This window comes from Chamaea fasciata, unplaced genomic scaffold (assembly GCF_029207755.1).
Source record: "Chamaea fasciata isolate MVZ Bird 193981 ecotype frontalis unplaced genomic scaffold, bChaFas1.0.hap1 SCAF_25, whole genome shotgun sequence".
Classification (NCBI taxonomy): domain Eukaryota; kingdom Metazoa; phylum Chordata; class Aves; order Passeriformes; family Sylviidae; genus Chamaea; species Chamaea fasciata.
Window position 1 is genome coordinate 5,748,748 of NW_027094110.1, and position 24,844 is coordinate 5,773,591.

General features: G+C 45.2%; 1 protein-coding gene across 1 annotated transcript in view; it reads left to right on the plus strand.

Moving 5' to 3' along the window:
• Positions 1 to 24,844, plus strand: part of IPO9 (importin 9) — a 39,636-nt gene that overhangs the window by 607 nt on the left and 14,185 nt on the right. The window contains exons 2-13 of the mRNA XM_066203874.1: positions 9,874 to 9,935; positions 10,560 to 10,646; positions 11,587 to 11,788; positions 12,223 to 12,311; positions 12,590 to 12,676; positions 14,336 to 14,455; positions 19,413 to 19,513; positions 20,790 to 20,848; positions 21,336 to 21,487; positions 22,538 to 22,636; positions 22,769 to 22,875; positions 24,035 to 24,174. Of these exons, the coding sequence (XP_066059971.1) occupies positions 9,874 to 9,935; positions 10,560 to 10,646; positions 11,587 to 11,788; positions 12,223 to 12,311; positions 12,590 to 12,676; positions 14,336 to 14,455; positions 19,413 to 19,513; positions 20,790 to 20,848; positions 21,336 to 21,487; positions 22,538 to 22,636; positions 22,769 to 22,875; positions 24,035 to 24,174 (1,305 nt within the window). The remainder of the gene's footprint in view (positions 1 to 9,873; positions 9,936 to 10,559; positions 10,647 to 11,586; positions 11,789 to 12,222; positions 12,312 to 12,589; positions 12,677 to 14,335; positions 14,456 to 19,412; positions 19,514 to 20,789; positions 20,849 to 21,335; positions 21,488 to 22,537; positions 22,637 to 22,768; positions 22,876 to 24,034; positions 24,175 to 24,844) is intronic.

Below are 24,844 nucleotides of genomic sequence, written 5' to 3' on the forward strand. Positions count from 1 at the left end.
AGAGTCTGGCACCAACCTCTTGGCACCCGCCGTGGAGGTACTTGTGTGCATTGCTGAGATTTCCTTCTCAGTCTTCTCCAGGTAAAACAAGCCCAGCTCCCACAGTCTGTGCTCACCGGAGAGATGCCCCAGACCCCTCATCATGTCTGGCCCGCTCCAGGAGCTCGTTGTGATTCTCCGGAGCAGCCCCTGGCCCGGCGCAGCGCCGGGCGCCCGGAGGGACGGGCTGGAACCGCCTGCGGCGGGGTCCCGGCGGGGCTGTTCGGGCACTGCTCTGCCCGGGGCGGCTGGAGGGCTCTGCCGGGGCTGTGTGAGATCTGGCCTCCGAGGAGCGCTCTGAGCTCACCGCGGGTAGGACGTGGAGGGCCCGGGGTGCTGAAGCAGCAGGGCTGTTGCTCTGGGTTCCCTGTTCCACCTCAGCTGGAGTCCTCAGGGTTGGTCACACGAGGGTCGTGGAGAGCCTTTTCATTTGTAGACCCTGCCCTGCTCCCACAGGGATCCTCTTCCCCTCCGGATGTGTGTCCTGGTGTGTGCCCATGTCCTGCAGGTACATCTGTACATCTGTACATGGTGTGTTTGAGGTTTGGGGTGGTCGGGATGTAGCTGTGCCCTCATCCAGTGTGAAACTCCAGTGTCTGTTATGGAAAGCTGAGGTCAAGCAGGACGGTGGAGCTGGATGCCAACTTGTTTATGGGTTTGGAAAGAGAGATTTTAAATTAACAAGCACCCCAAGTTCAAGCAGTGTCTCTAATCATTCCATTACTCTTTGGCCTTCTTCTGGTGGCACTATGTTAGTTCATGCACTGGCTGCTTTTTCTGTGTGGAAGATCCATTTAAAAACCTATGAATGCTAACATTTTATTTTGCTTCAGCCCAAATGACTGCAGTTTGTAGAAACCACAGGAAGATTTGCAGATGATCTGCTGTGATGGGAGCTGAAGAGTGCAGCACTGCAACCCCAGGCCTGAAGTTTTGTCTGTGGCCTGGCAGCTTGATGGGCTGGTTGGTTGTGGACCCTCCTGGAAATTTTGCCTTACCTTTAGTCTGATTGCACTATTTTGAAGGTGTTTGGTGAAGCGTTTTGTGAACTCTTTCTGCTCCTGAACTTCAGCTCAGAAGTGTTACCAGAGGCAGGTTGTGGTACAAAGAGGGAAGGTGTAAAGGTGAGACAGGGTCAAGAGTGGTGTTGTGATTTTGCTGCTCTGGGAGTGAAGGCAGGCAGACTGTTTGATAAAATGTTTGTTGTTGTGCATTCCCTTAATGTGCTTGTACCACACTCAGCTTAGCTCTTCCTGGCATTACCAGGAATTCTGTGTGTTGCTCCCACAGCTCTTGGAGTCTTATTGAGTAGTTTGATGACATTGCAGCAGCACAAGTCTGGAAGTGCTGGGAGGTTCACTGACCATAGAGCCTTGGCCTTCACAGCTACTACTTCACTGGCAGCTTCTCCCTAAAGAGTCTGAACTTTCCATAGTCTGTTTGGGTGATGAATTTCCTGAGAGGAATGTTTTCTGAAGTTCTAGGCAATGGATGTCCCTGAGGTACCTTTGAAAGCCCAGGATTGCAGAATTGCATTTAGTGGGTATTGGGGTAAGAGGAATGGAGTAATCTGCCCTTCTATTCTGTCATGGTTTTCCAAATCTGCTCAAGTCCCCGATACTTCTCTGCTGTTGTAGGGCTGGAACTCTGAGGTCTGGTGCAGGATCTGTCCCTGTGACCTGGAGGAGGCTGTGGAACACCTGCACAAGCAGTTTGCAAGTGACACCAAACTGGAGGGGAGGCAGTTGATGTCCTGAGGGCAGAGCTGCTGTCCTGAGAGCCCTGCAGGAACAGAGCCAGAGGAATTCAGCAAGGCCAGACAGAAGGCACGTTCTGCTCCTGGGGCATCCCAGTGCTGGGATGTGGGTCAGGCACTGCCTGGCCGGGAACAGCTTTGGGACTAAGGGCCAGGAAGTGCCAGTGGACGGGGCAGCTGTGTGCCCTGGAGGCCGCCTGCCGGGCTGTCTGAGCAGGGTCACAGGCAGTGATCAGCCCTCTCTGGTCAGTGGTTAGACCACGCCTGGAATACCTGGGCGGTTTTGCTCCCACCCCCATGATGGGACACAGCAACAGAGGGGAGTGAGTTCAGCAAAGGCTCGTGGGTTGGGTGGGGGAATTGCAGCACTCAGCGCGTGAGGCGTGCTGGGGTTGAGGGGTTTTCCACTGCGGAAGCAAGAGGGTTTTGGGGGTGGGTCTGACAGCAGCTTCTGGTAGTTATGAGGAGATTGTCGGGACACTGAGGTGGGAGAGGATGAGGGATAAATGGGCGCAAACTCGAAACAAGAGGTTCCAACTGGATTTAAGGAGTTTTTAAGCAGATTGTCTGTAAAAGCTGTGTCGTTTCCATCCCTGAATATCTCCAAGACCTGCCTAGGAAATCTGAGCACCCTGGTCTAATGCTGCAGATTCTGCTTTGATCATGGGGGATTGACTGGAAACCTCTCGAGGTCTCTTTCAGGGAATTATTTTGCACACCTTTGATTCCTCCTCTCTTGTATTAGTCAAGCAGCATAGGAAGAATAAGCTATATTCTCCATTCTGTGCTGTCTTTGGTAAGGAGAAGCTTGCAAAAACCAAAAGGAGGAGCTACAGGAATCGGGTGTGTGCCAGCACCATATTATTGAGGTAGAGAAATGTAGATCAGGTGTGTCACAAATACTTAAAAAGAGCCAAGAATGTATCATTAGGCGGCATGAAGAAGATGCTGAAGTAGAAGCGAAGGAGTAGGAAGGAGCACAATGTTGGCACTTTTAATGGAAAACAAAAGAAAGTAGGGCAAAAAAAGATTGAGAAAGAACTAGTTAAAGTCATAAAAACTTAAAATGCTTTCAAATGTTGCAGAGGCTTTGTACACCTCTGCACCTTTCAGAGGTGTTCAAAGTCAGGGATGACTTGGGAAGGTCCATTCAGTGCAGAAGGACTGCAGAGGAGCCACATTCCTTGTGCTGATGTTGACTTGTGACAGTGAGGAGCCTCTGCAGGAGACGTGCTGGGCAATCCATGTCACATTGAAGCCCGTGCAGAAGCAGGTCCACTCACCAGTTTGCCATAAACAGCAAATGATAAAGAATGGATCTCCCAGAGTTTAGAGGGACTCAAACATTCAATTACTCTGCAAAAGCTGGGCTGTAAAACTCGCCACTTAGGGACCAGCTAAGCATTAAGCTGGTAAACATGGGACGGGCTTTAGTGAGGGCTCCAAGGCAAGGAGCAGCAGGGGCTGGTACAGGGGAGTGGGTGTGGGTTTTGCACTGCCTGTTATGGTTAAAATTCAGCAGTTGGGGTGAGAAGAGACAGGCGCATGAAGTTGTTGTGGCAGAAGAATTGTTTGTAGGAGTGCTGGGACTCCCAAAAAGCTGCTAGGAAGTTCACTTGCTGAAACTTTTTGCAGAAACTGAGCTGCTGAGCACAGCTCTTGACTAGCAGGGTCCAGAGTCCCAGGTGAAGCTGAGCTGCTCAGCACATCTGGAAATGATGTGGAACGGAGTGAATAGTGGTGGGACAAAGTTGCTGACAGTGCTGCTCAGTCTGGCCAGAGTGAGAATCAGTGGCACAAATTACAGGATGATTTCACAAGGTGGGTTGAATGCAGACACTGAAGCTAGTCAGTGTTGGTCAGCAGAGTAGTGTTGGGGGAGGGGAGACAGTCCAGATAATGCCCTAAAAAGTTATGGGCGGTCCTAACTATTGTCCTTGGGAGAAGAAATCCCATTGTCCGTGCGGAGAGTTCCCTGAAAATAGCCAATCGCTGCTCTGTCATGCTCCAAAAAGCCAAATGGACCGTTAAGGAGGGAATAGAGAACAAAGCCGACATAAATTCCTCATGCCAGTGCTGCGTGCATTACTGGCCTGCTGCTTTGGCAGGGATCAAGCAGGGCAGCAAAAAGGCAGCACAGACACTCGCAGAGGTGTGGAAAAGCTTGTTTTTTCAAAGGACCATTGGCTTTTCTGCCTGGGAAAGGGTTAGCAGAGATGGAGGCCCTGAAATAATAAGCTACAGAGAAGATGAGTTAGGAGGGATTGCTTGTGACTTCTCATAAAGCTGAGATCACAGAATCGTGGAATATCCTGGGCTGTCAGGGGAAATGAATCTGAAACAGGCAGAATTAGGCTGTTGCCCCAGTGTGCAAGCTGTGGAATTCATTGCTGCTGGATGTTAGAAGTAGAAATGGTTTTAAAATGATTTAACATTTCTGGAGGAAAAACCTCATCAAGAACCGTTGAGCACAGTGGTTGGATGTAACACCCACTTCAGGAGGTTCCTAATGCCAGCATTTCCTAGGGAGTGTTGGGGCAGCATTGCTCTGCCCCCACCTCTTTTTCTAAGCTGCTCACAGATTGGGTTGTATAATGTGGTTAAGCCAATGCAGCTGTTGGCTCTCCTGTGTGGTGTGTGCTGCCCTCTCTTCCAGGCAGGATTTAGCCACGTCAGGATGGTTCAGGTGTTCAGAGGACGCAGCTGAGCTACCTGAAGCAGGTTGACAGTGGATCTGGCCAGTGCTTGTGCAAGGAGATGAGTAGCAGTGCACTGTATAAGCCTCTGGAACAGGCTGAACTGTTCAAGGGGAGTCTCCTGTCTGACCCCATACGTGTTCTCTGGAGGAATATGGGATGTCTCCTCTGGATTAAGGACATGGTAGCAGTTTCTTCCTGTCGTGTCACCCTTTGGCAACTGCCAGACATGTCTCAGCAACTCACCTCTCACCTTCTTCTGCAACTTCCTTCTCCTGAGGAAACAGGCACCGCTTGGGGCAGCTTGGGGATGGGAGATGCTTTACTGTCGGTCTCTGGAAAGAGGAGAATTCACCTGGTGACCTTTGTTGTCTCTAGATTTTAGTGGAACATAAATATAAGCAATGCCTGAGACTGCAGGGGGAAGGCAGAGAAATGAGCTGCAGCTGTGGGGTGGTGCTGCTGTGTGTCTAACTCGTCTTGACTGTGGTATCATCATGTTGCTGGTGAGCTGGGGCTTCTGTTCTCGTTATCTGGTCCATCCAGGTAGCACCACGCACCACCCCAATGGTGTGCACTACTGCCTGAGTACTGTCATATGACCTGAGGATAATTACCTAATGTGGAAAAATGATCTCTTCCTCTAGGCCTTACTGTATTGGGGAACATGTGTGGAGCCCAAGTCATCTCCAGGAATGTCAGAGCAGGGCAGTGGCACTCGGAGGGAAGTTCATACCCAGCAGGAGGGCTCAGACTGCTGAGAATCACAGACTGTTCTAAGTTGGAATGGACCCACAAGGATCATCCAGTCCAACTCTGTTGAATGGCTTCCGCCCTTTGGAGTGGAGCAGTGTCTGCCACACAGTCCTCTGAATTATGTGGATAAGGAGGTTTGATGGCGGCTTCTCAGACAGCTAGAAAACACTGCTCCCTGCAGTCCAGGTTAGATACCAGGTTTGATGTTTTATGATGACAGTATTTAGTTTCTGAACTGTCTGCTCTTGTGCTCTGGAAATGTGGTGAGAGATGAATGGCTCCAGGCTGGAGAATTGCCTTTCTTTTGCCTGTCTGCCTTATGTGTTTCTGTGTGTCCTTTTTGCAGGTAGAAAGGCATCATAAGGCCATCTTCAGCACGGTTTGTGACACCCTGTGTCTGAAAAGGTGCCTTCAGCTCAGTCCTTTACAAGGTTGTTTGTTGCCAAAAGCTGAGACGTGCAGGTGGCTGTGAAGATGGTGCTGACCCTGGCAGATTGACTCTTGTGTCAGTCTGGGCATGCTGATCCTCTTGTCCATCTTGTTTGAGACTGGTCCTGTCTAGGAGACAACCAGTGCTTTGAGCTGAATGTGATTTCAGCATGGAAGCTTGGCTTTATGGATCTTGTAAATGTTCTTTCACTGTCTCCTCTTCCAGAGCAGGTAGCTCAGCACGGTGCTTTAAAGCTTGTTGTTTCTCTGATGGTATTTTCATGATAGAGTTTGCTGTCCGTTTGTACCAGAACACCTACAGCTGCCATAATGGCACAAAACATATTGCATCACTTGTGCTTCCCTGGTTCAGCATGTCTTTGCTTATGGTCAGCTCCTTCCCAACAGAACTGCTTTAATATGGCTTCAGGAGGGATTTCAGTGTTGCATCAGGTACTCTGTGAATACATAATTTTATGCCATAATCCCAAGCATTGTTTGGAAGGAGAGATTCTGGGGAATATAAAGACATGACCACAACATGTGGTTGTGTGGTGCTCTTTTGGCTGTAACTTGAATTGTAGTAGAGTGAGTGATGGGCAGAAATGAGTGGAAGGCCTGTGGGTGGATTGAGCTGAATTCATAACAGGAGTAAACTTTAACGTTGAACTGATTTGTAACGGGGAAGTTGAAACAAGAAATGGCCACATTGCAACATAGGATCCTGTCAGTCCGGAAGAAAGGTTATTCACAGCAGCAAACACCAGTGTTTGCTCTGTGAAATGCTGCAATTATGTTGAGTGTAGAGAGAAGTTGTAAAGAAGGAATTTCAAAGGAGGTACTTAAAACCAGCCCAGCTGCTGGAGAAGTGTGACCTCAATCTTTCTGTCTCTTGCTGAGAAATCAGGAAAATATGAATGCAGTTTTAGAGGTGTGCTAACAAAAGGAGTGCTTTTGGAGCAGTTCTAGAGCATCATGATGGAGGATGAAGAAGTTCCTCAAAGCAGTGTGTGTGTAGAGTGTCAGAACACTGGTTAAGCATTAGATTCTTGCTTGATGTTTCCTCTTAGTCTGTCTGCAGATCCTCATCCTATTCTGTGCTGGTCTAATCTTGTGGCTGACTCTGCTGTGAGCAGGAGATTGGACTGGGTGACCTCCCGAGGTCCCTTTCAACCCAAGTTGCCTTATGATGTTGTTATTGAAAGCCAGTCCCATGGAAAACATCTGTGCCTGTGTGGCTGAGGACCACGATGGACAAGGGTGGGCAAGGTAAAGGAAAGTCAGTTTCTGGTGCTGCTGTGGTGGTGGTGAGATCCAGCCTCTGCGGACCAAGTGCTGCCCTAGTTTGGAGTGTCAGTGGCCAGGGGGCCGCCTGGACTCACCAGACTGGCTGCAGCCCTTTCCTCCACCTCACCCTGTCTCTGCCCTCAGCAGGGACAACGAACCTTTAACAGCTCCTAAGCCAGCTCTGCATGCATGTGCTGAGCTGACTTCATCAGTACTGACCCGCTTCAACTAGGCACATAGGTGCAGATAGAAACTTCTGCTCATTTATTCCCTCCTTGCTTACTATTAATTTTGGGGTTTTTTGCTTAGTTTCACTAAAATGTTGGGGGCAAAGAGGTTACATAAACTGGTCACATGGTAGATAGAGCTTGTTGTGAAAGAGGAGAGTTTGATTTAATTAATATTGCGGTTAATGAAGAAGAGAAGCAGAGCTGGGAGAAAATGTGTTTACTAAGTGCTCTATGCCAGGCCCTTCATTAAAAGCTTCTGATCTTTGAGGTTTACAGACTTTATCTCGGGGAGAAGACTTGGTATTTCTGATATCTCAAATCTACAAAATATAAGGGGAGGAATTGCCTATCAAGGTCCATTTGAACTGCATTTACCCATGATAAAGACGAAAGTTTCCAGCCAACTGGGAAAAAACCCAACCATAAACCAACCCTTTGAGAAAAGAGGAGCCAGTGAGCTGTACAAGGGTCAGTGTAATAGCAGTCCCTGAAAAGATTCTCAGAGCAGCTCATTAAACAGCTTGTCAGTGTCTATAACAATAGGATAAATAGTTGCTACACAACTAGTATTGTTTTATGTGATCTGTTCTTGATAAATCCATCTGATTTTGGTTTGACAGGAGAGCTGGCTTATTGCTTAAACACGTGCTGGGTATGAGTGATCTGAATTGGGCAGGATTCCTGATAGGAATTTGCTGCAATGGTAATTTATCAGTTAAGAAGATATAGTTTTGTAATATTTTTAAGCAGTACATCAGGCTGAAAACCTGGGTGGGGGAGGAGGGGGTTGTCAGTGACTTACTGCCACACCCAAGGGGATTTTTATGACAGAACTCTTGGTCACTGCAGCAGTGAGTATCTCTGGTGTCCCAGTGATGGCACTGCAGTCTGCCTGGGGAGCAGAACTAAGGTGTTGGAAAATGGAGAAACTAAATATTATAAATCACAGGCAGAGGACTGTTTGCAGAGAGAATACATCCAGTTCATACACGTAAACAAATTAAGAATTGTGAACTAGAATACTGAATTGTAGCTGTGTGAAGCTGTTGCAGTTACTCTGGCTTCTTTTATACCTATTTTTACCCTTTCTAGCTTTCCATTTATACTCTTTATACCCTTCCAACTTACCCTTTAATGATGAGGCTGAAATGCAATGCCACACTTGAGCATGGAAATCGCAGATAGCACATAGAATAATGACTGCTTCACTTAAGAGAAGTATTATGTTAAGTACATCTTGGAATGAGGCTCCCTGCTTTCACAGCTGGGATAAGAGGGTTATTTTCCTCTTTTTTAAATGCATGATATGTGAAGAAAGGGTAAAGGAACTGGGTATGTTCAGTGTGTGCTGGGGAGAGGCAATTATCTGCCAGCCCAGAAAAGCCTCTTAGCAGTGGGGTGGGTATCAGGAGACGCTCAATAACCATTTGTGGAGCACTCAGATGTGCTGCTGAGGGAAGTCAAAGAACTCCTTTTGAGAAGAATTTTCAGTCTGTTTTTGTCAGGGATGCTGTCAGCACCTTTAGCCTGTCTTCAGGAGGCAGGGTGTGCTGACAGGACCCCAGGGCATAACTGTCACACTTTGGGACACGAGGGAATGACGCAGGCAGCCGGAGGGTCAGCAGGAAAGTTCTGTCTTTAATTTTCTGACTCCATCTTACATACAATTCTTTCAGAAGGCACAAGATTGGCTACATAGGTTGCCACGTCTTTGACCTCATTGGTGAAGACCACCATCAGTCACCTTTCTCCTCCCAGAGGAGAAATATGTAAACAAAAAGATAAATTCTAAAAATATACATTGTTTTCTTGAAGCTGCGTGAGAACAAAATGCAAACACTGAAAAGCAGGCAAAGTTAGAGCAACATAAAACGGCACAAATGTGTTTCTTAAGCAGACCAGTGAAATTAAGTGAAGTATTTAGGACAGTTATCAGCTGCTTGGAACTTAAAATTACAATTTTAAGCAAATTTATGTGTGGATTTACCATACCAGAAGAGCTGCTCTTCCTGGCTTTTATTTCCTAAGCTCAGCATCAATAGAATTGTTACAAGTGTTTGAATTCTGCCTTTGTCATGGAGCTTGCTTGGCAAGAAGCCACAAGAAGCTCTTGGTTTTCCTGGAGAGATTCTTTGCAGGAGAAGGTCTCGCAGCCCCAAGGATTGTCCAGGCAGTGCTGGTGTCACTGTGCTGGGCAGGGTTTGCTTGGGAAGGTGTTTGGTGTGTCCTGGGCAGTCATACCCGCACATCCCTGTGGATTAACCCAGGCTGTCCAAAAAGGGACTGCTGGCTGCCAGCCTGCTGCTGTTTTGCTCCATCCTGGATCTTTTCCATGCATCTCTCCTGTAGGAACTGGAGTGATGATTTTACATTGTAGGTAAGATTTTTATATATGTATTTAAAGTTTAAATAATTTGTTTGTTATTAGCCTGCATTGCAAAATTTTCTGCCCATGAGAGAAGAAAATTAGATGCCAAGACAATAGATGAAGTTTTTGTGAAGAGCACAGGGGAGAATTAATGCTCATGATTTATTTGAGTAGCTGTGCTTTGGAATTGCCTTCTCCTTCCTGCGTATGAGTCAGTCAATTGGTATGAGGTCCTTCTCCAAAAATCTTGATGACTTTTGCTGTGTGGCAATAAAGGTTACAATATCAATATTTGTTTTTTTTTCCTTGCAGAATTTGGTGTTCATTTAGCAGAACTGACTGTGGATCCTCAGGGAGCTCTGGCCATCCGGCAGGTGAGTTTGCCTGAACTGCAGAAAGAATTTTGATGGAAATTTCCTTGGGTTTTAAAATATTCTTCTATGTTTTCAGGTGAAAAATTTGGAGTAGCTTTCTGTTACTGTTTCTCCACTTTGTTTTACGTTTCTCTAGAGCCTTTCTTTCAACACTGTTCAGGTGTTACACTCTTATATTTTTGAAAAAAAATTTTTTGGACTTTATAAACCTGGTGCTGAGACAATACTGTACTGGAAATGGACACAACTTAGGAGGTGGGTGGTTGACATCAGCAAGCAAAAGTGTGGCTTCTCTTTGCAGAAGCTTTTTCTGTGGGTGTTTTCCTCCTTGGAAAGTAAGTTTTGATTCTGTATTTCTTTAATTACTTTGTGACCTGTATCTCGTGCCTTTCTAGAGCTGCTGCCTTGGGTCAGTGCTGTGCAGGCCATTGCTGCTCAGTGGATATCCAGCAGTTCTTTTTACTGCAGTAACTTTGTGGTCCATTTCATGGATTTTTTGCATTTTTGGCAAGTCCTGATGCCCCTGTAAAAGAAGCATGATGGGACAGGAGGCTGAGCAAATGGGTCAGGAGTGATCCTTGCACCAGGATATGTCCCTGATTCCTGACCTCTCTCCTGATACAGCTGGCGTCTGTTATTCTGAAACAGTATGTGGAAACTCACTGGTGCTCTCAGTCTGAAAAGTTTAGACCTCCAGAGACCACAGAACGGGTAAGACTTGGTTTCATGTTATCCTGTTTGAAACACTTTATCCATCAAGAATATTAATTCTGTAGGCAGTTAAAGAAGTACCAATGCCCTTGTGAATTTGGAGGATTAATGGCTTCAGTTAAGGTTTTTTGACATTTTCCACTTCAGAAATCTGTTTTCAGTTGCTTAAAACACCACTGGGCTTGAGAAGCTTGGGCTGCTTTCTGTAGGGAAAGTTCAGCCACAATGCTCCTGCTACTCTCAGAACAAGACTAGAAGAAAAGCTGCTACTTAAGTTTCATGAATACTGATTCTGGCACTCCTTTTTTTGAGATTTGCTGAATCTTTTGTTATACGTCTTGGGACTTAAAAGTTATTTTCCCATGACAGATTTTAGTTTAAAGCTGCTGGGTTTCGTTAAGAACCTGTTCAGCAGGAGTATTTAACAGCTAGGATGGCCGGAGATTCCAGCCCTTTCCACTCTGACTGTTGACTGGAGCATCTTTCGTATCTGGAGTATGATTCATCCCATCCAGAGATAATTGCTTGAATTATGCCCCAGAAGTGGCTTTTATTTTTTCCTGTCCCTTCAGGGCTGGGTGACTGTTCTTGTTTACTGAAACCTTCCAAAGTAAGCAAACATAGTCCCTGACACTGGAGCTGGAATTTATCTCAGCTAACTCTGGATGTTTTCCATGTAGATCTGTACATCCTGTGTAGCTGCAGCTGTGAGCTATTTACTCTGTGCTTGTCTGATGCTGTGAGATGATGTTAAAACACACCATGCAGTTTTCCCTAAAAAATTACGGGGTGTAGCGTGCAGTAGTGTTTTTGTCTCCTGGATGTTCGTTTTGTAAAACCAATATTGAACCAATATCAGGATACAGTCATAGCTGTAGATTTTCTCCATTAGATTATGCCAGGGCTGTGGATCTACTCTAAATGCTGTTGTTTTCTGCAGGCAAAAGTTGCGATCAGGGAGCTGCTGCCCAACGGGCTGAGGGAGTCCATCAGCAAGGTGCGCTCGAGCGTGGCCTACGCCGTGTCCGCTATTGCCCACTGGGACTGGCCCGAGGCCTGGCCCGAGCTCTTCAACCTCCTCATGGAGATGCTGGTCAGCGGGGATGTCAACGCAGTGCACGGCGCCATGAGAGTGCTCACAGGTGTGTGGCTGGGCAAGCTGCTCTAGGAAGCTCTTGAGGCTTTTCCTTGTGCCGCTATTCTGTCATGTTTCATCCAAACTGAAGAAATTGGAATTTTCTTCCTCTCTTCCCCTGGGCCCGGTGCCTGTCTCTGGCTGTGGAATCGTGTGCTCAGCAGGTGTCATGAGGGCTGGGGAAGGAGGTGCTGAGCTGCAGGTTAAAGCTCAGCAGGGACTTGGATTGTAACACCCTGCTTTCCAGATACCTGCAGTTTCTATTGTGATATTTTTCTGCTTGCCTTTGAGGATTGCCTCTGGTAGATCAGATGACCCTAGTCTAGTGAAGTGCAAATCAACATGTTCCAATGCACTTAGTGTTTCCCAACGGTTCTATTTTTGCTGCTCCCTACAAATTGGATTTCTTACAAGTACTTCTCTTCCTTTTCCATTTTTTAGAATTTACCCGAGAAGTGACAGACATACAGATGCCACTTGTAGCTCCGGTTATTCTTCCAGAGATGTATAAAATTTTCACAATGGCAGAGGTATGATCTTCACAGGAAGGTTGGTACTGGATGAAATTAGTGGGAATGTTTCTTGGAACAGAGAAACTCCTGATTTAATGGTTAAGTCATCCTGTATATGACTTAGACTTAAAGGATTTTCTTGATGATGGCAGCTAATGTTTCAACAGAAAAGTTGAAGCCAATAATAAAATAAGAGAATAAAGCTAAAGCAAAAATGAAATACAATTAAAAGATAATTAAAGGAAGTATCTTGTGTAAGAAGAATGTTGTGTTCCTGATGTTTAACTCTTCTCTAGGTGTATGGGATTCGCACGAGGTCACGCGCAGTGGAGATATTTACAACGTGTGCGCACATGATCTGTAACATGGAGGAGTTGGAAAAGGCAAGAATTTAACTTGACCTATAAGATACTTTGAATTCAAACTGAGTGAGGTTCTAAATAATTGTTAATATGGAAATGAAACACTGGAAAATTACATACTGTGTCAGCTGGAATTCGGGGGAAGAGGCTGTAATTTAATACATGTAAAGTGGCTGACTCCCTGCTTTACATGCATGCCTTGATAGTGGGACTCGGTTTCCATAATTAGGGTTATTTTATTGTTTATCAACAGACATGTTTGTAAGAGCTCAGGAAAGGGAGGAGTCAGCATGGGGAGGAGATGGAGTATCATCCCTTTGTTTGGAAATGCCTGGCTTAGCTTTCAGCCTTCAGGGAAACCATGTGTCCCATCACCTGCCAGGCCTTGGGTACCTGGGTGACAGCAGACCCTTGGGCGAGGCTTTGGTTCCAGGCTCCTGGAGCTTCACCCGTGCTTCAGGAGGTGCCTTGGCCTTGTGGGGGGTGGGGGAAGCCAAACCCAGCCCAGTTTTGGAAGAAGAGCTGTTAAGAAACAAACACAGTGGTCAAGCAGCTTTATGCATGAGTTTCCTGTCTGGCTCTAACTGAGCACATCTGCATTTTAAATGGCTTTTGACAAGTGGCTTTTCCAGCCCTCTCAGACAATAAATAGTTATTTTTGACTTTTTGGGGTGTAAGGGTAGGGAAGGGTGACTCTGAGTCTAGTGGCTGGTCACTGCTGAGTGGCTCAGTGTGCTGTTCCCTCCCTGTTTGCACAGGGAGCAATCCAGTGCAGACTTCTGGAAAGTTCTGGTAATTACACTGTATCTATACTGCCTTGACAAGGTTATTCATGCACTGTATGGTGCACCTGGTACTGGTATCCAATAGATAGTAGTAGGTCCTCACTCTTATTCTGGAGAATGGCTGAAAGTGTCCTTTACATTGAGTATTAAACCTTTTCTATTGCAATTTTACTTAGAAGAAGGGAATCTTTTTGTAAATGGAATTTCATAATTGATTTAAACATAGGACTTCACTGTCCTGGCTGTGGAGTTATGAGGAATAATCTCAATAAAATTATTTTGGTCCTGTATTACTTGCTCTGCCAAGGACTGCTTATGGAGTGCTCTGACATCTGGAAAAATACTTGCTGAATTTTCCTAGGAAGAATCATCCTGTTAATCTTCAGGCCAGCTGTTGATATTCAGCTTGTTTGGTTTGGGGGGTGGAGGCTCTGCAGGGAGATAAATGCCAGCCGCAGGGTTTGGAGTAATTGTGTGTATGATGGAGCCACCCCAGGTTGGTTTTGTAGCCTGGGGGTGCTGGGGTGCAGGGCAGGATTCAGCTCATCACATGAAATGCCTCTCTAGGAGGGGGTGAGCACTCTTCTGGGGCTCTCCAGACTGGATTGTCTGGATCTCTCTTGAGACTCCAAAGTAATGAGTTGGATGCGTGTGTTTTGTGGCAACCTGTGCTGTGGGGTTCTGAAGAGTGGGATTCATCTGAGCTTAGTTCCTAACACAGAGAGCCCAAGTGATGTCTGAAACAGCTTTCACGTGACTTTGCAATATTCTGCAGTTGCCATGCGTTTCTCTTTTGTACCAAAAAATGCAATTGCTGTTGCTTCTTGTTCTTTACCTGTCAGATGTGGGGGTTCTGTATCTGGTATTCAGCTGTGCTTGCACTGTCTGTAACCAGGGTGCTGCCAAGGTCCTGATTTTTCCTGTGGTGCAGCAGTTCACAGAAGCCTTTGTGCAGGCCCTGCAGATGCCTGATGGACCAACATCGGACAGTGGGTTCAAGATGGAAGTTTTAAAGGTGAGTCACTTAGGGCTGATTAAGTGGAGAAAGAGTTGAATACCAACACACTCAGATGTGCTGGAAAGCAAACTCAAGTGGCATATCTCCTAATATTGCTCATGGTATGAGCAGTGAAGGCTTTTGGCTCGCAGCACCATCCACAGTGAAATAAATTGTTCGCCTGTACTGAAGATACCTATAATGAGATCCATGAGGATCTCTCTGTAAAATGATCCATAGGAATCTGGTCCATAGGACCATCTGTCCTTGTCATTTCTGATCTAATGTATCTTGGGTATGTCTTGGACACCATAATCTGTAGTTAAATACCAATCTTTTTTAAAGGTGCTGCAGAATTCTGCTGCAGTGAAGTTGTAAAAGATTATTAAGTGCAGGTGATTTTCTGGAACTTGCCTGCTCTTTAGTGCTAAATGATCTCAGAAAGAGAGTTGGAAGGTCTTTGTACTGTCCTGGTTTCCTGGAGAAAGGAGATTGGATTGGAGAGCTCTGTGTGCATGGGGACGAGAGCCAGTGCAGACTCCTGTAACAGCTTGGGAGGCACTGGGAGTGGTGCCTGCAGCATGGGAGAGCAAGGAGCCAAAAGCATCAGTTGCAGGATTAAATCCAGATCTTTCATTTCCCTGCCTGTGTGTTGGGGTGAGCAACACTCAGGTCAGTGTACAGGTTTCTGAGGTTGGGCACTGAGGCCCATTCAGTTCCCTAAAGAAAGCAATAAGGGAGTTACTGAAGACAAGTGTCAAAAGTTTTTCAGGATGACCAACTTTGTGCTGAAATAATGAAAATACATGATGGGAGGGTGCTGTTGTGTTACACAAACCAGCAGTTCCTGAGCTCTGTGTTGTGGAACTTGTCTCTGTCCTGTTCAAGGCAGCAGTACCTGGTCTGGGCATCCTGTGGCTTCTCAGTGAGGGGCTGCAGGTCTCATACTCTAGGAACAACTGGAGCTGTTCTTGCTGTGCAGCACTACTGAAAAGGAGTTTGGGGAAGGATATTAGCAGGTTTTGTTGAGTATCTCTTGTGGTTTTTTTTTCCTTTCTGTTGCCTATGCACTGGGATTCCTGGGGCAGTGATATACGGCAACAGCAGCATGAAAGGAACGCTGCAGGGTATCATCTTGGTTAGAACAGGCTGCAGCTCAAGAGTGTTTGGATCTCTTACTCCAGATACTCACATTTGGATTGTTAATGAGTACTGGTATTTTTCAGCCTCCACAGAAAGCAGTTGTAACTGATGGCTTCACTCTAAACCAGGCCAGACCAGTTCTGTTCTCATTACATCCATGTATTCTGCAGCCTTTTGTGTTTTTTTAAGTGAGTGTTTTCTGGCATTGGGCTGTTTGCATGGGTATGTCAGCACGGGTCCCACCAGGGGGTTCTTGAACAATGTGTCAGGCTGGGAAAGTCTCTGAGAAAATGTCACCATGTTCTTGCTCTGCTCCTTAGCTGTGTGAGGGCCTCTGTCTTTGGCCTCTGCAGGGGAGGTACAGCACAAGAGGATTTGGATGTGAATACACTGCTGGGTGTTGGGTGGCATCGATGGCAGCAGAGAATCATTGTGGATTTAAACAGTAAATTCAGATCTGCTGCTGACAAGTGGTTTGTAGGAGGCTCTTTTTGAAGAGATGAGTCTTCTGGCTGGTGACTTAAGGCAATTCATGGTTTTGTCACTTTGGGTTTCTAAGCTGATGACAGCAATTTTCTGAGGAAAAAGGGATTCAGGTGAAAGACCTGTGAATTGCCTTCTCTTCCAGAGAAGTGGATTTTATAGTCATTGTAATGCAGAAGTAAGAAATCTAAGGGGATTATTTAAACCAGCTCTACAGATGAGGTCATTACAGGAACTCCTTGAAAAGCTGATGCAATGGAAGAGGCAACTGAGACTTTTTTATAGCACATTTTCAACCAGATGCAGACTCAATCTCATCTTCTTTCCCTTAATGAAGTGCTGTGCGGCAAATGACAGGAGGACTTTTTTTTCCTTCTCTGTCACTTGAGGGCTTTGTACTCCAAGGTTCATGAAGTTCTTGATGGAAGTTAGAGGCAGCCCTGACCTAAACTGTTGTGCTGCTCATGTCAGAGTGTTCTGCAGGATAGTGGCAGAAGCTTTAAGGAATGCTATTGAAGTGTGCACATCTGCCTGATCCCCTGGGACAGTTATCCTGGTTAGGGGAGTGACTAGTTTGGATCACTTCATGGGGAACCACTGTGGGTTAATGTGTCCCAAGTTGTTCCCAATACAGTTACAAGTTTTTAAGCAGTTATCAGCAGGAAAACAGGGCCTTTTATCCTTGGAGGAGATGGGAGGTTTGGCCACAACAAAAATACCATCAAGTGTGAGGACTAGAAGGAAATACCCATGGTGTAATTTATTCTTGTGTTTGATAGTTCAGCATGAATTAAATTGGTGTCTCTAAGGATGGATGAGCTGCAACTGTGCAGTTCTTGAATCCTAATTCCGGTGTTGAACATGCTACTATTGATTGTTTTCAGAGAAACAAAGTGATTAAACATGACAGGTGACAGTTTTAAGGTAAATTTCACAACAATGGGATACAAATTGGAATACAATGGTGTACTTAGTGCGCGGTAATATATCAGGAACACCAATTAACACAATCTTGCAGCCTTGCTGTTGTGCTTCTTCATTTGTGCTTAGTAGTTGTTCAACACCTGTGGGTCAGAGAAGTTATGCTTACATTTTTCTTGATGCTGGAACAAATAACTAGCTAGAAAAAATAATTAATCATAACCTTTTTGTCCTTGGATGGAAGATGAGGTGGTATCTGTGTCTTGTGGCAAGCTTCCCAAGTTTATGAACAAGGTACTTCACCTGCCTCTGCTGAACTCTGACAGTCAGCTTTAGTGTGCTCTCTAAGTATTTCTTAAGCTTTTTATCCAAAAATTTAGGGATTCCTTCTCTGTTTAAAGATGCAATCAGGAAGAGAAGCAATAAAAGGCCTTGATAGAGTGACTTGAAGGAGCAGTGCTCTGAAGAGAGAAGGATAAGGGCTTTCTTGAAGGATTAATAGGTGGTGGAGCAACACGTGGGGATTGGCAGAGGATCTGTGAAGCAGTTCTTTGAATTCAGACAAGCAGTGGGAATTGGCAGAATGAGGGGCTAGGGGTTGAAATACAACATCTGACAGGAGAGTGCTCTGATTTTTAATGACTTGCTCTGCAGGACTGTGGTGACCTTGCAAATGCAGCCTTCTATTGTTACCGCCACAGAACCATTGACTTGAAGAAATCCCTTAGCACTCCAACAGCGCTTCCTGCAGAGTTGGTTGGGCGTAGAGCTTAGAAACATTTACATAGGGTTCATATGCAGTGGCTTATGGAGCAAGTCTGTTTGGATGCTCCTGTGGCCCTAGGCAAGGTGTTGAGTGTGCTGCAGTCCTGAAGATCAGGTTCACATCCTTTGCCAGCACCTGCGTAATTTTTTTCCCCAGACACTTCAGCAGGTCTTTTCTGTAATGCTTCCTTCTAGCACCTGCCAGACTCATTCCCAAACCCACATATCTGGGTTATTCCTGATGCCTGCACATCATGATATTAGATTGCAGTTGTTTTCCTGGAAGGTGAATTACTGGTTTTTTTGTTTCTATTAATGTACCCACTGCTGCAAACAAACAAACTTCACAGAGTGGTTTGTATTGGGTTGTAGTAGTTTGAAGGCAAAACAAATGAGAGGCTCCAAGTCAGAGATACAATTTAATAGGAAAAAAAAAAAAGGAAAGAAAGTAAAATAAAATCGATGCAATAATACAAAAGACCACTGACAGAGTCAGAATACAACCTGAGCGTAGTGATGGAAGCAGTCCAGATGAGGTGGTCTTCCTGAAGCAGTGATCCTGTAGAAAGGTCTGGTAGCTCGGGTCCTCTGGGAATCCAGTGGGTAAGTGCCCCTCTGGTGTTCAGAGTCTCAGCTTATATCCAGGCTGGAATGTTTGGTTTCTCCCTCTGGGCGGAGCATCCCACAATGGGATGGTGAGTCATGTGATAAGGCCTGATGGGCCCATTAACAGGAGGTAGTCCAGGAGGGGGTTATCTGTGAGCTGTGTAGCAAAGGTGCTGATGGCCCATTAACAGAAGATAAGCCAGAGTGGAGGAGGCAGGGAGCACTGCCTCACCTGGTTTCAACAGTTCATGAAGATGGTGATAGAATATACTTCAACCCAGGACATGGGTAAGCACAAACAAACTGACATCCATGTGTCTGGGAGCAGCCGCCTCTCAGGCAGTTTGTGAGGAGCTGTTCTGTAACAAGTGTGACACAGGTGGAGCTGTGTCCCTGGGGAGGAGAGGGGGGAGTGTGAGCTCTCTCACTCCTGTACGGTCCCAAAAGGCTTTTGGCAAGTGTCAGTGGAAGGGCTCCCCTAAGTCAGGATGATCAGCTCCATGAAAGTCCAGGCACAATCCCCTGTGGAGCTGCTAAGCTGCTCCCAAAGCAGCCCCTGTGCTGGGCTGGTACAGCCAGAATGGGAAGGGAATTGATCCATCTCCTGTGGGTGTTTGCTTCTCCAGCTACTCCCTGGGTGTGCAATGGATTTACTGCTTGCATGGGTAGAAGTGTGGAAAATGGGCAATAGTCTGGTTTTACATGACATTAGAGTTCATTATCTGGGACAAGACACTTCCAGGATAATTGTGTCCAGACAGTGCTGCACTATGTTGTGCTGTGGATTTGAGTGATTGTCTTACCATTGTGTTATGGCATTGTCTTCACTCCAGAGTGCCACATCCTTTTGCTTCCCTGCAAAAGAGGAAACACCAAGAGATGTGTGTTGGTCAGTGTTTGAGCAAGAGAGGGGACTGTGCAGTCAGGAGTGAGAGGCAATCTCAGTGACAGGAAGACTTTGGAGGATCTCAGTTGTTAATGAAACAGCAGCCTGTGATTTGAGTGTGTTGATGGTTTTCCCAGTTTCACTTTTGGCTGATATTCTTTTTGGTTCCAGGCTGTGACAGCACTTGTGAAGAACTACCCAAAGCACATGATTTCATCAATGCAGCAGATCCTGCCCATCGTCTGGAACACCCTGACGGAAAGTGCTGCTTTATATCCTTGGTAGTGAAGGGATTTAACTGGAATCGAACGAGACAAAGTCTCATACCCACTAATGACCTGACTGCTGGAGAGGCACAATACATGGAGTGCTCTGCCCTGCCAGACAAAATGGCATCTGTCTGTTACTTCCGGAGGCTCCGTTAAGTTTCTTTAGCTTGCAATGTATGCTGGTTGATGCATGCGCCCTGTAGAACTGCCATCATGAGCTCTGCATTGTTTCTGGTACTTTTTGGTAAAAATTGTCTTCTTAAAAAGATGCTGGTCACAGTGTAAAGGCTTCAGAAGAAGGAGAACAAGCAGTACCCCATGCTGCAGCAGAACTAATGGCTGATTGCACTTGCTGCAGAGGCTGATTCGCCGTTTGAATTTTCAGTCAGTGCTCCACTGCACACCCAGCTGTGTCAGAGTGGTCTGTGGGTGCATTGCCCAGTACTTGAAAACTGACAACTCAAATCTCTCCATATTGTTTTTTCACACCCCTATTAAAATACAGTGGAAGATGTCCCTACCCATTGCAGGGGGGTTGGAACTACATGGTCTTTAAGATCCCTTCCAACCCAACCATTTTGTGAATCTGTGAAAATACAAGGAGCTGTTTGTTGGATTTTTGATGGTATATTTTTCCCTCTCCTGTCTTGATTCCCACTACGGTCCTGCTGGTACCTGAGCTCACAAAATGGGCTTTTGTTCACAAAAAAGGGGAGAGTCTTGTTCTTTTTTTCCTTGTGTTTGCTCTGGTATTTGTTGGATCTTCAGTTCACCATCCCCAAAGAAAACCCCTTCCTTCTTTCCCCCAGGTTAGTTTTCTGCCATTTCCAAGGGCAGGTGCTCGTGGAGAAGCTTGGCAGGAAGCAGGTTGGATGTGGGAGCATAGGGTGGCTCCTCATCCTTGGGCAGCACTGAGGTGTTGAATTAGCTCACATCCTCTGAAAAGAGTCTGTCTGGGGGATTCTGTTCTTGCAAAGTTAACATAAATGAAGTTTTGGGTTACCTTGGTGAGTTTGATATAAGTTAATCAAATAATATGAAAGATGTGCTGAAGTGATGTGTGAGTGGTCTGTGGAAAGTGGTCATGGAACTTGGGCAATGCACAAAGCCAGGAGCTCCTGGGGTTGTTGTCTCTGTGAAGCACAGGACTCTACACAAAATCAAAGGGTTTTTAAAGAACAAAACCTTCCCAAGTTACCAGGAATTTTAAGACAGGAACAGATTAATTCCAAAACAGATGTTGTTCTTTAGAAAAAAACATTTTCTTAACTCCATCCACTTATGTGAGAACAGAAGTAAATTACACAGAAGAGGTGGAGGATCCTGTGGATTCTGATGGTAAGAACTTGCACTTCACTTTTGCTATTTGAAGAGGAATGGAGTTACCTAAATATTGCTGTCAAAACAGTGACTGAAACACTGTGGGAGATTGTGCTAAAGGTGCATTTACCATGTTAGAATGGTGTCCATCACTTCTTTGCAAATTATGTGTGATTGTGATCAATGAAGCCACACAATTTAAGTTTTCTAATGGCTCAAGGAGTGAGTTCAGTTTTGAGGTAAAAGTAATGGGACAAAAGAAAATCAAATAGGTTTTAGGTTGAGGTTGATAAATTTTTATGAGGAGTGTATGGTGGGAAGAGAGCAGAAAGTGATGAGGTCAGAAATCCTCCTGGGGTTGCTGCTGCACTTGCTAGTCCAGGAGAATGAATAAATATCTGCTCAGACTAGCTAACAGTTTGTAATTATTTTCACATCCATTTGTACCTTTTTGTATGTTGGCATATTCAGTCATGTTCTTTCTTGTTTTTTCCACTTTGTTCAGGTGAAGTTCTGGGCTTTGAAAATCTAGTGTTCAGCATATTTGAATTTGTTCATGCCTTGTTGGAAAACAACAAATTCAAGAGCACAGTGAAGAAGGCTCTACCAGACCTGATTTATTATATCCTGCTTTACATGCAGATCACAGAGGAGCAGGTGAGCATGTTTGTGTTGTGTAGGAAACAAAGGAAATGAGAGATTTAAACCAGCAAGTGTCCCGGGAAGAGTTTAAATGCATGGGAGCTGCTGTAGTCTAACAGGCTGTTCCATCACTTTGCTGTGGCAGCACTTAGGAGGTTCCAAAATGGTGCAAGGTGGACAATAAATCACAGATCACAGAAGGGTTTAGGTCAGAAGGGACTTTAAAGCCCATCCTGTTCCACCCCTTACACTGGGCAGGGTCACATTCCACTATCCCAGGTTCCTCCAAGCCCCATCCAGTCTGGCCTTGGACACTTTAAGTGATGGGACATTCACAACTTCTCTGGGCAACATATCTGGTGTCTCAGCACCCCCTCAGTAGGGAATTTCTTCTGTAATCTAAACCTACCATCTGTCAGTTTAATTTTTTTGCCCCTTGTCCCAGGGCCTTGGTAAAAGGGCTTTATTTTTAAGGCAATTACAAGGTCTTCCTGGAATCTTCTCCAGGCTGAACAACCTCAGCTCTTTCAGGTTTTCTTCCTTCATTCTTCCATGATGCATTGTGCTGTGGAAATGAGGATTATCATGCTGAAAGGAATAAACAGCTTTCTGTGAGAGCAAAAAATGTTGTGCTAGTAGGGTGAAATAATTTGTACTGTAATTCTGCATAGCTCCTGGCCTCTCAAGTGTGACAACCATCATCTTTTAGTTTAGGTAGACATGCATAAAAACAAGCACTCTGTTAAAAGATTTATCTGCTTCTCCCATTCCTCATCTAAAAATAAAGCTGCATAGCATTGATTCCAGGTCAGTCATTAGATCTGTCAAACTCTGATTTCAAATGAAGGGCAGAAGAGCAAGATGAGCTCAGAACAAAGAGAGTTTCTTCTTTTCAAAGGTTTCTCCAATGGAATAGAAGAAAAATCAGTTGAGGATGAAGACTTCTTATGGCAGAGAAAAATTCTGAAAGTAGTTTTCCAAAGCAGGTTGCAGGGAACAGAAAAGCTGCCTTGTACCCACGGGGTCCTGAATTCTCACCTGCCCTCTCCTTTTTGTCTCCTCTAGATAAAAGTTTGGACTGCGAATCCGCAGCAGTTTGTGGAGGATGAAGATGATGATACATTTTCCTACACAGTGAGAATTGCTGCTCAGGATCTGCTGCTGGTATGAAATGTTTTCCACGTTTAGATACTGAAATAGTAATAACAAGTATCAAACCTACCTTCAGGAAGGGCATTTAGAGAAAAGGCCAACTGTTGTCCATACAAATGAGTGCTATCATTTCCTTGTGCACAGGCTGTGGCTGCTGATTTCCAGAATGAGAGTGCAACCGCTCTGGCTGCAGCAGCAACGAGGCATTTGCAGGAAGCTGAGCAGGCTAAAAACAGCGGCGCTGAGCACTGGTGAGGGGCTGGGGCCGAGGGGACGGCGCTGGGGTGGGCGTCAGGCTCACCGGCAGCACTGGGTGCACCATGATTTAATCAGATTTCATTTGTGACAATGCTACTGATGGGCAGAGGTGGAATTGGAGAGCTCTGATTAGAAGAAGCAAAAAGAAGTACAGCAATTCTTGTGCCAGATAATGAAATCTTCATGTGGAGTACTTTGGGCAGTTCCTAGCACAAGCTATCTGTGCCAAGACTCCCTCCCTTCAGAGCTTTATGTTCCTTTAAACATCTTATGGGAAACAATAATTACTTACACAAAATCAGAAGAGAAATTTGCAATGATTCATGTTCAGTTAATTGGGATAAAAATTTCAGGAATGTATATATATGTATATGTAAATTATTTTTTGACTCGGTGTCAAGAAGGGCAGTGTTGTATGCAGATGTATGTTTGTGTTCAATTTTTAGAACTTCAGAGTTGCAGTTTTTAATGTTATTTGGGGATAGAAGAAGAAAACTCCACTGCTGGAGTTACCTGGTTACCTGGTCCACAGTGATTCTCTCCTGGTTTTATAGTGCATTGGTTCAGTGTTTGTGTTTATTTTGAATGCTAGTGTCAGAGTGGCCCCTCTGATAATGAGCAGCAATGGAGTGGCTGCAAAATCAGACAGTAGGTCCCCATCTGCCTCAGCTGTGAGAAGTTGTAAAGAAGGTTCTTGGCTTCACAAATAACAAGGAGAAGTGTATTTGCACATAGTTCTATATCATCATAATTAACAAAATGTTAATGCAAAATTACATGTTTTTAAACCTTTCATGTACTGGGCATCCCAGTGCTTCTGCACATAAATTATGAAGGCATGGCTGCAATGCAAGCTTTCATGGAAGAGGTTCTTTTTTATTATGAGAACAAAATTGGTACAAGTAACAACTATTCCACCGATATTTTAGGAAGTGACTGAGAATGCTGTCCATCCTGGGGAGTTTCCAATCCCCCATCTGGAAGTTTGTGAATGTTAATCTCTGAGAGCTTTTTTGAGTTCTCGTTTGGGATCAAGGAAATAGTTGTGGTAGCTTAGACCAAGGAATTACTTGTGACTTCACTTCAGAATATGTATTTATTTCTTAAGTGATGATGGAGGAAAAGGCTTAGGGCATCTGAACTATTTTGCAGGTGGAAAATACATGAAGCCTGTATGCTGGCCCTGGGCTCAGTCAAGTCTATCATTACAGACAGTGTGAAGAATGGGAGAATACACTTTGATATGCATGGCTTCCTGACTAATGTGGTCCTGGCAGACCTCAATCTTTCAGGTATGTGGGACCCTGCATCCCTGGGAATAACTGCTGGGTGCCAGGCACGGGGAGCCTCTGATGAATCAGTCAGGTTGATGTGTGCACGAGGTGTCGGGAAATGAACTTGTGCATCTTACTCATGTGAAAAAAATCTTGTGAGTTCCCATGTGCTCCCAGTTCTAGTGTAAATGTGTGGGACTGTGCTTTCAGCTGGATCTCATTGTTGGCTGGATGCATGAGCCTGTAGGGCTCGGGGAGCTGGGTGGAAAATAGCTGTTCTGATGTCTTGTGTCTGTTCCTGGGAAAGTCACCAGCAGTCTTTAACGGCCTTCAGAATTCCTGCTGCACCATGTCATCCCATTTGTTTTATGCTGAGGCTGACACGCTGTAGCACATGAATTCAAATAATGCTCCTGGCTAAATGGGATTCTGTTATTGGGAACTCAGCAGGATTTTGCTCTCTGTGTTATCTTACATCAATGTGCAAGAAAATCAGAGGAATTGTTGAAAGTCAGACCTCAAAAGCCCTTGGAAATTAAAATTCTAGAAGTTAAAGGCAATGTGAGCATCATTGATGAGTCCACATTGAGTTGTCAGTGTGGAAAAAACTGATTCCTGAGTTCCTTTTTCATCAAAGAAACACTTATTTAGCCCACTACAAAGAAGGGTTTTTTTCTTTTCTTTGTGT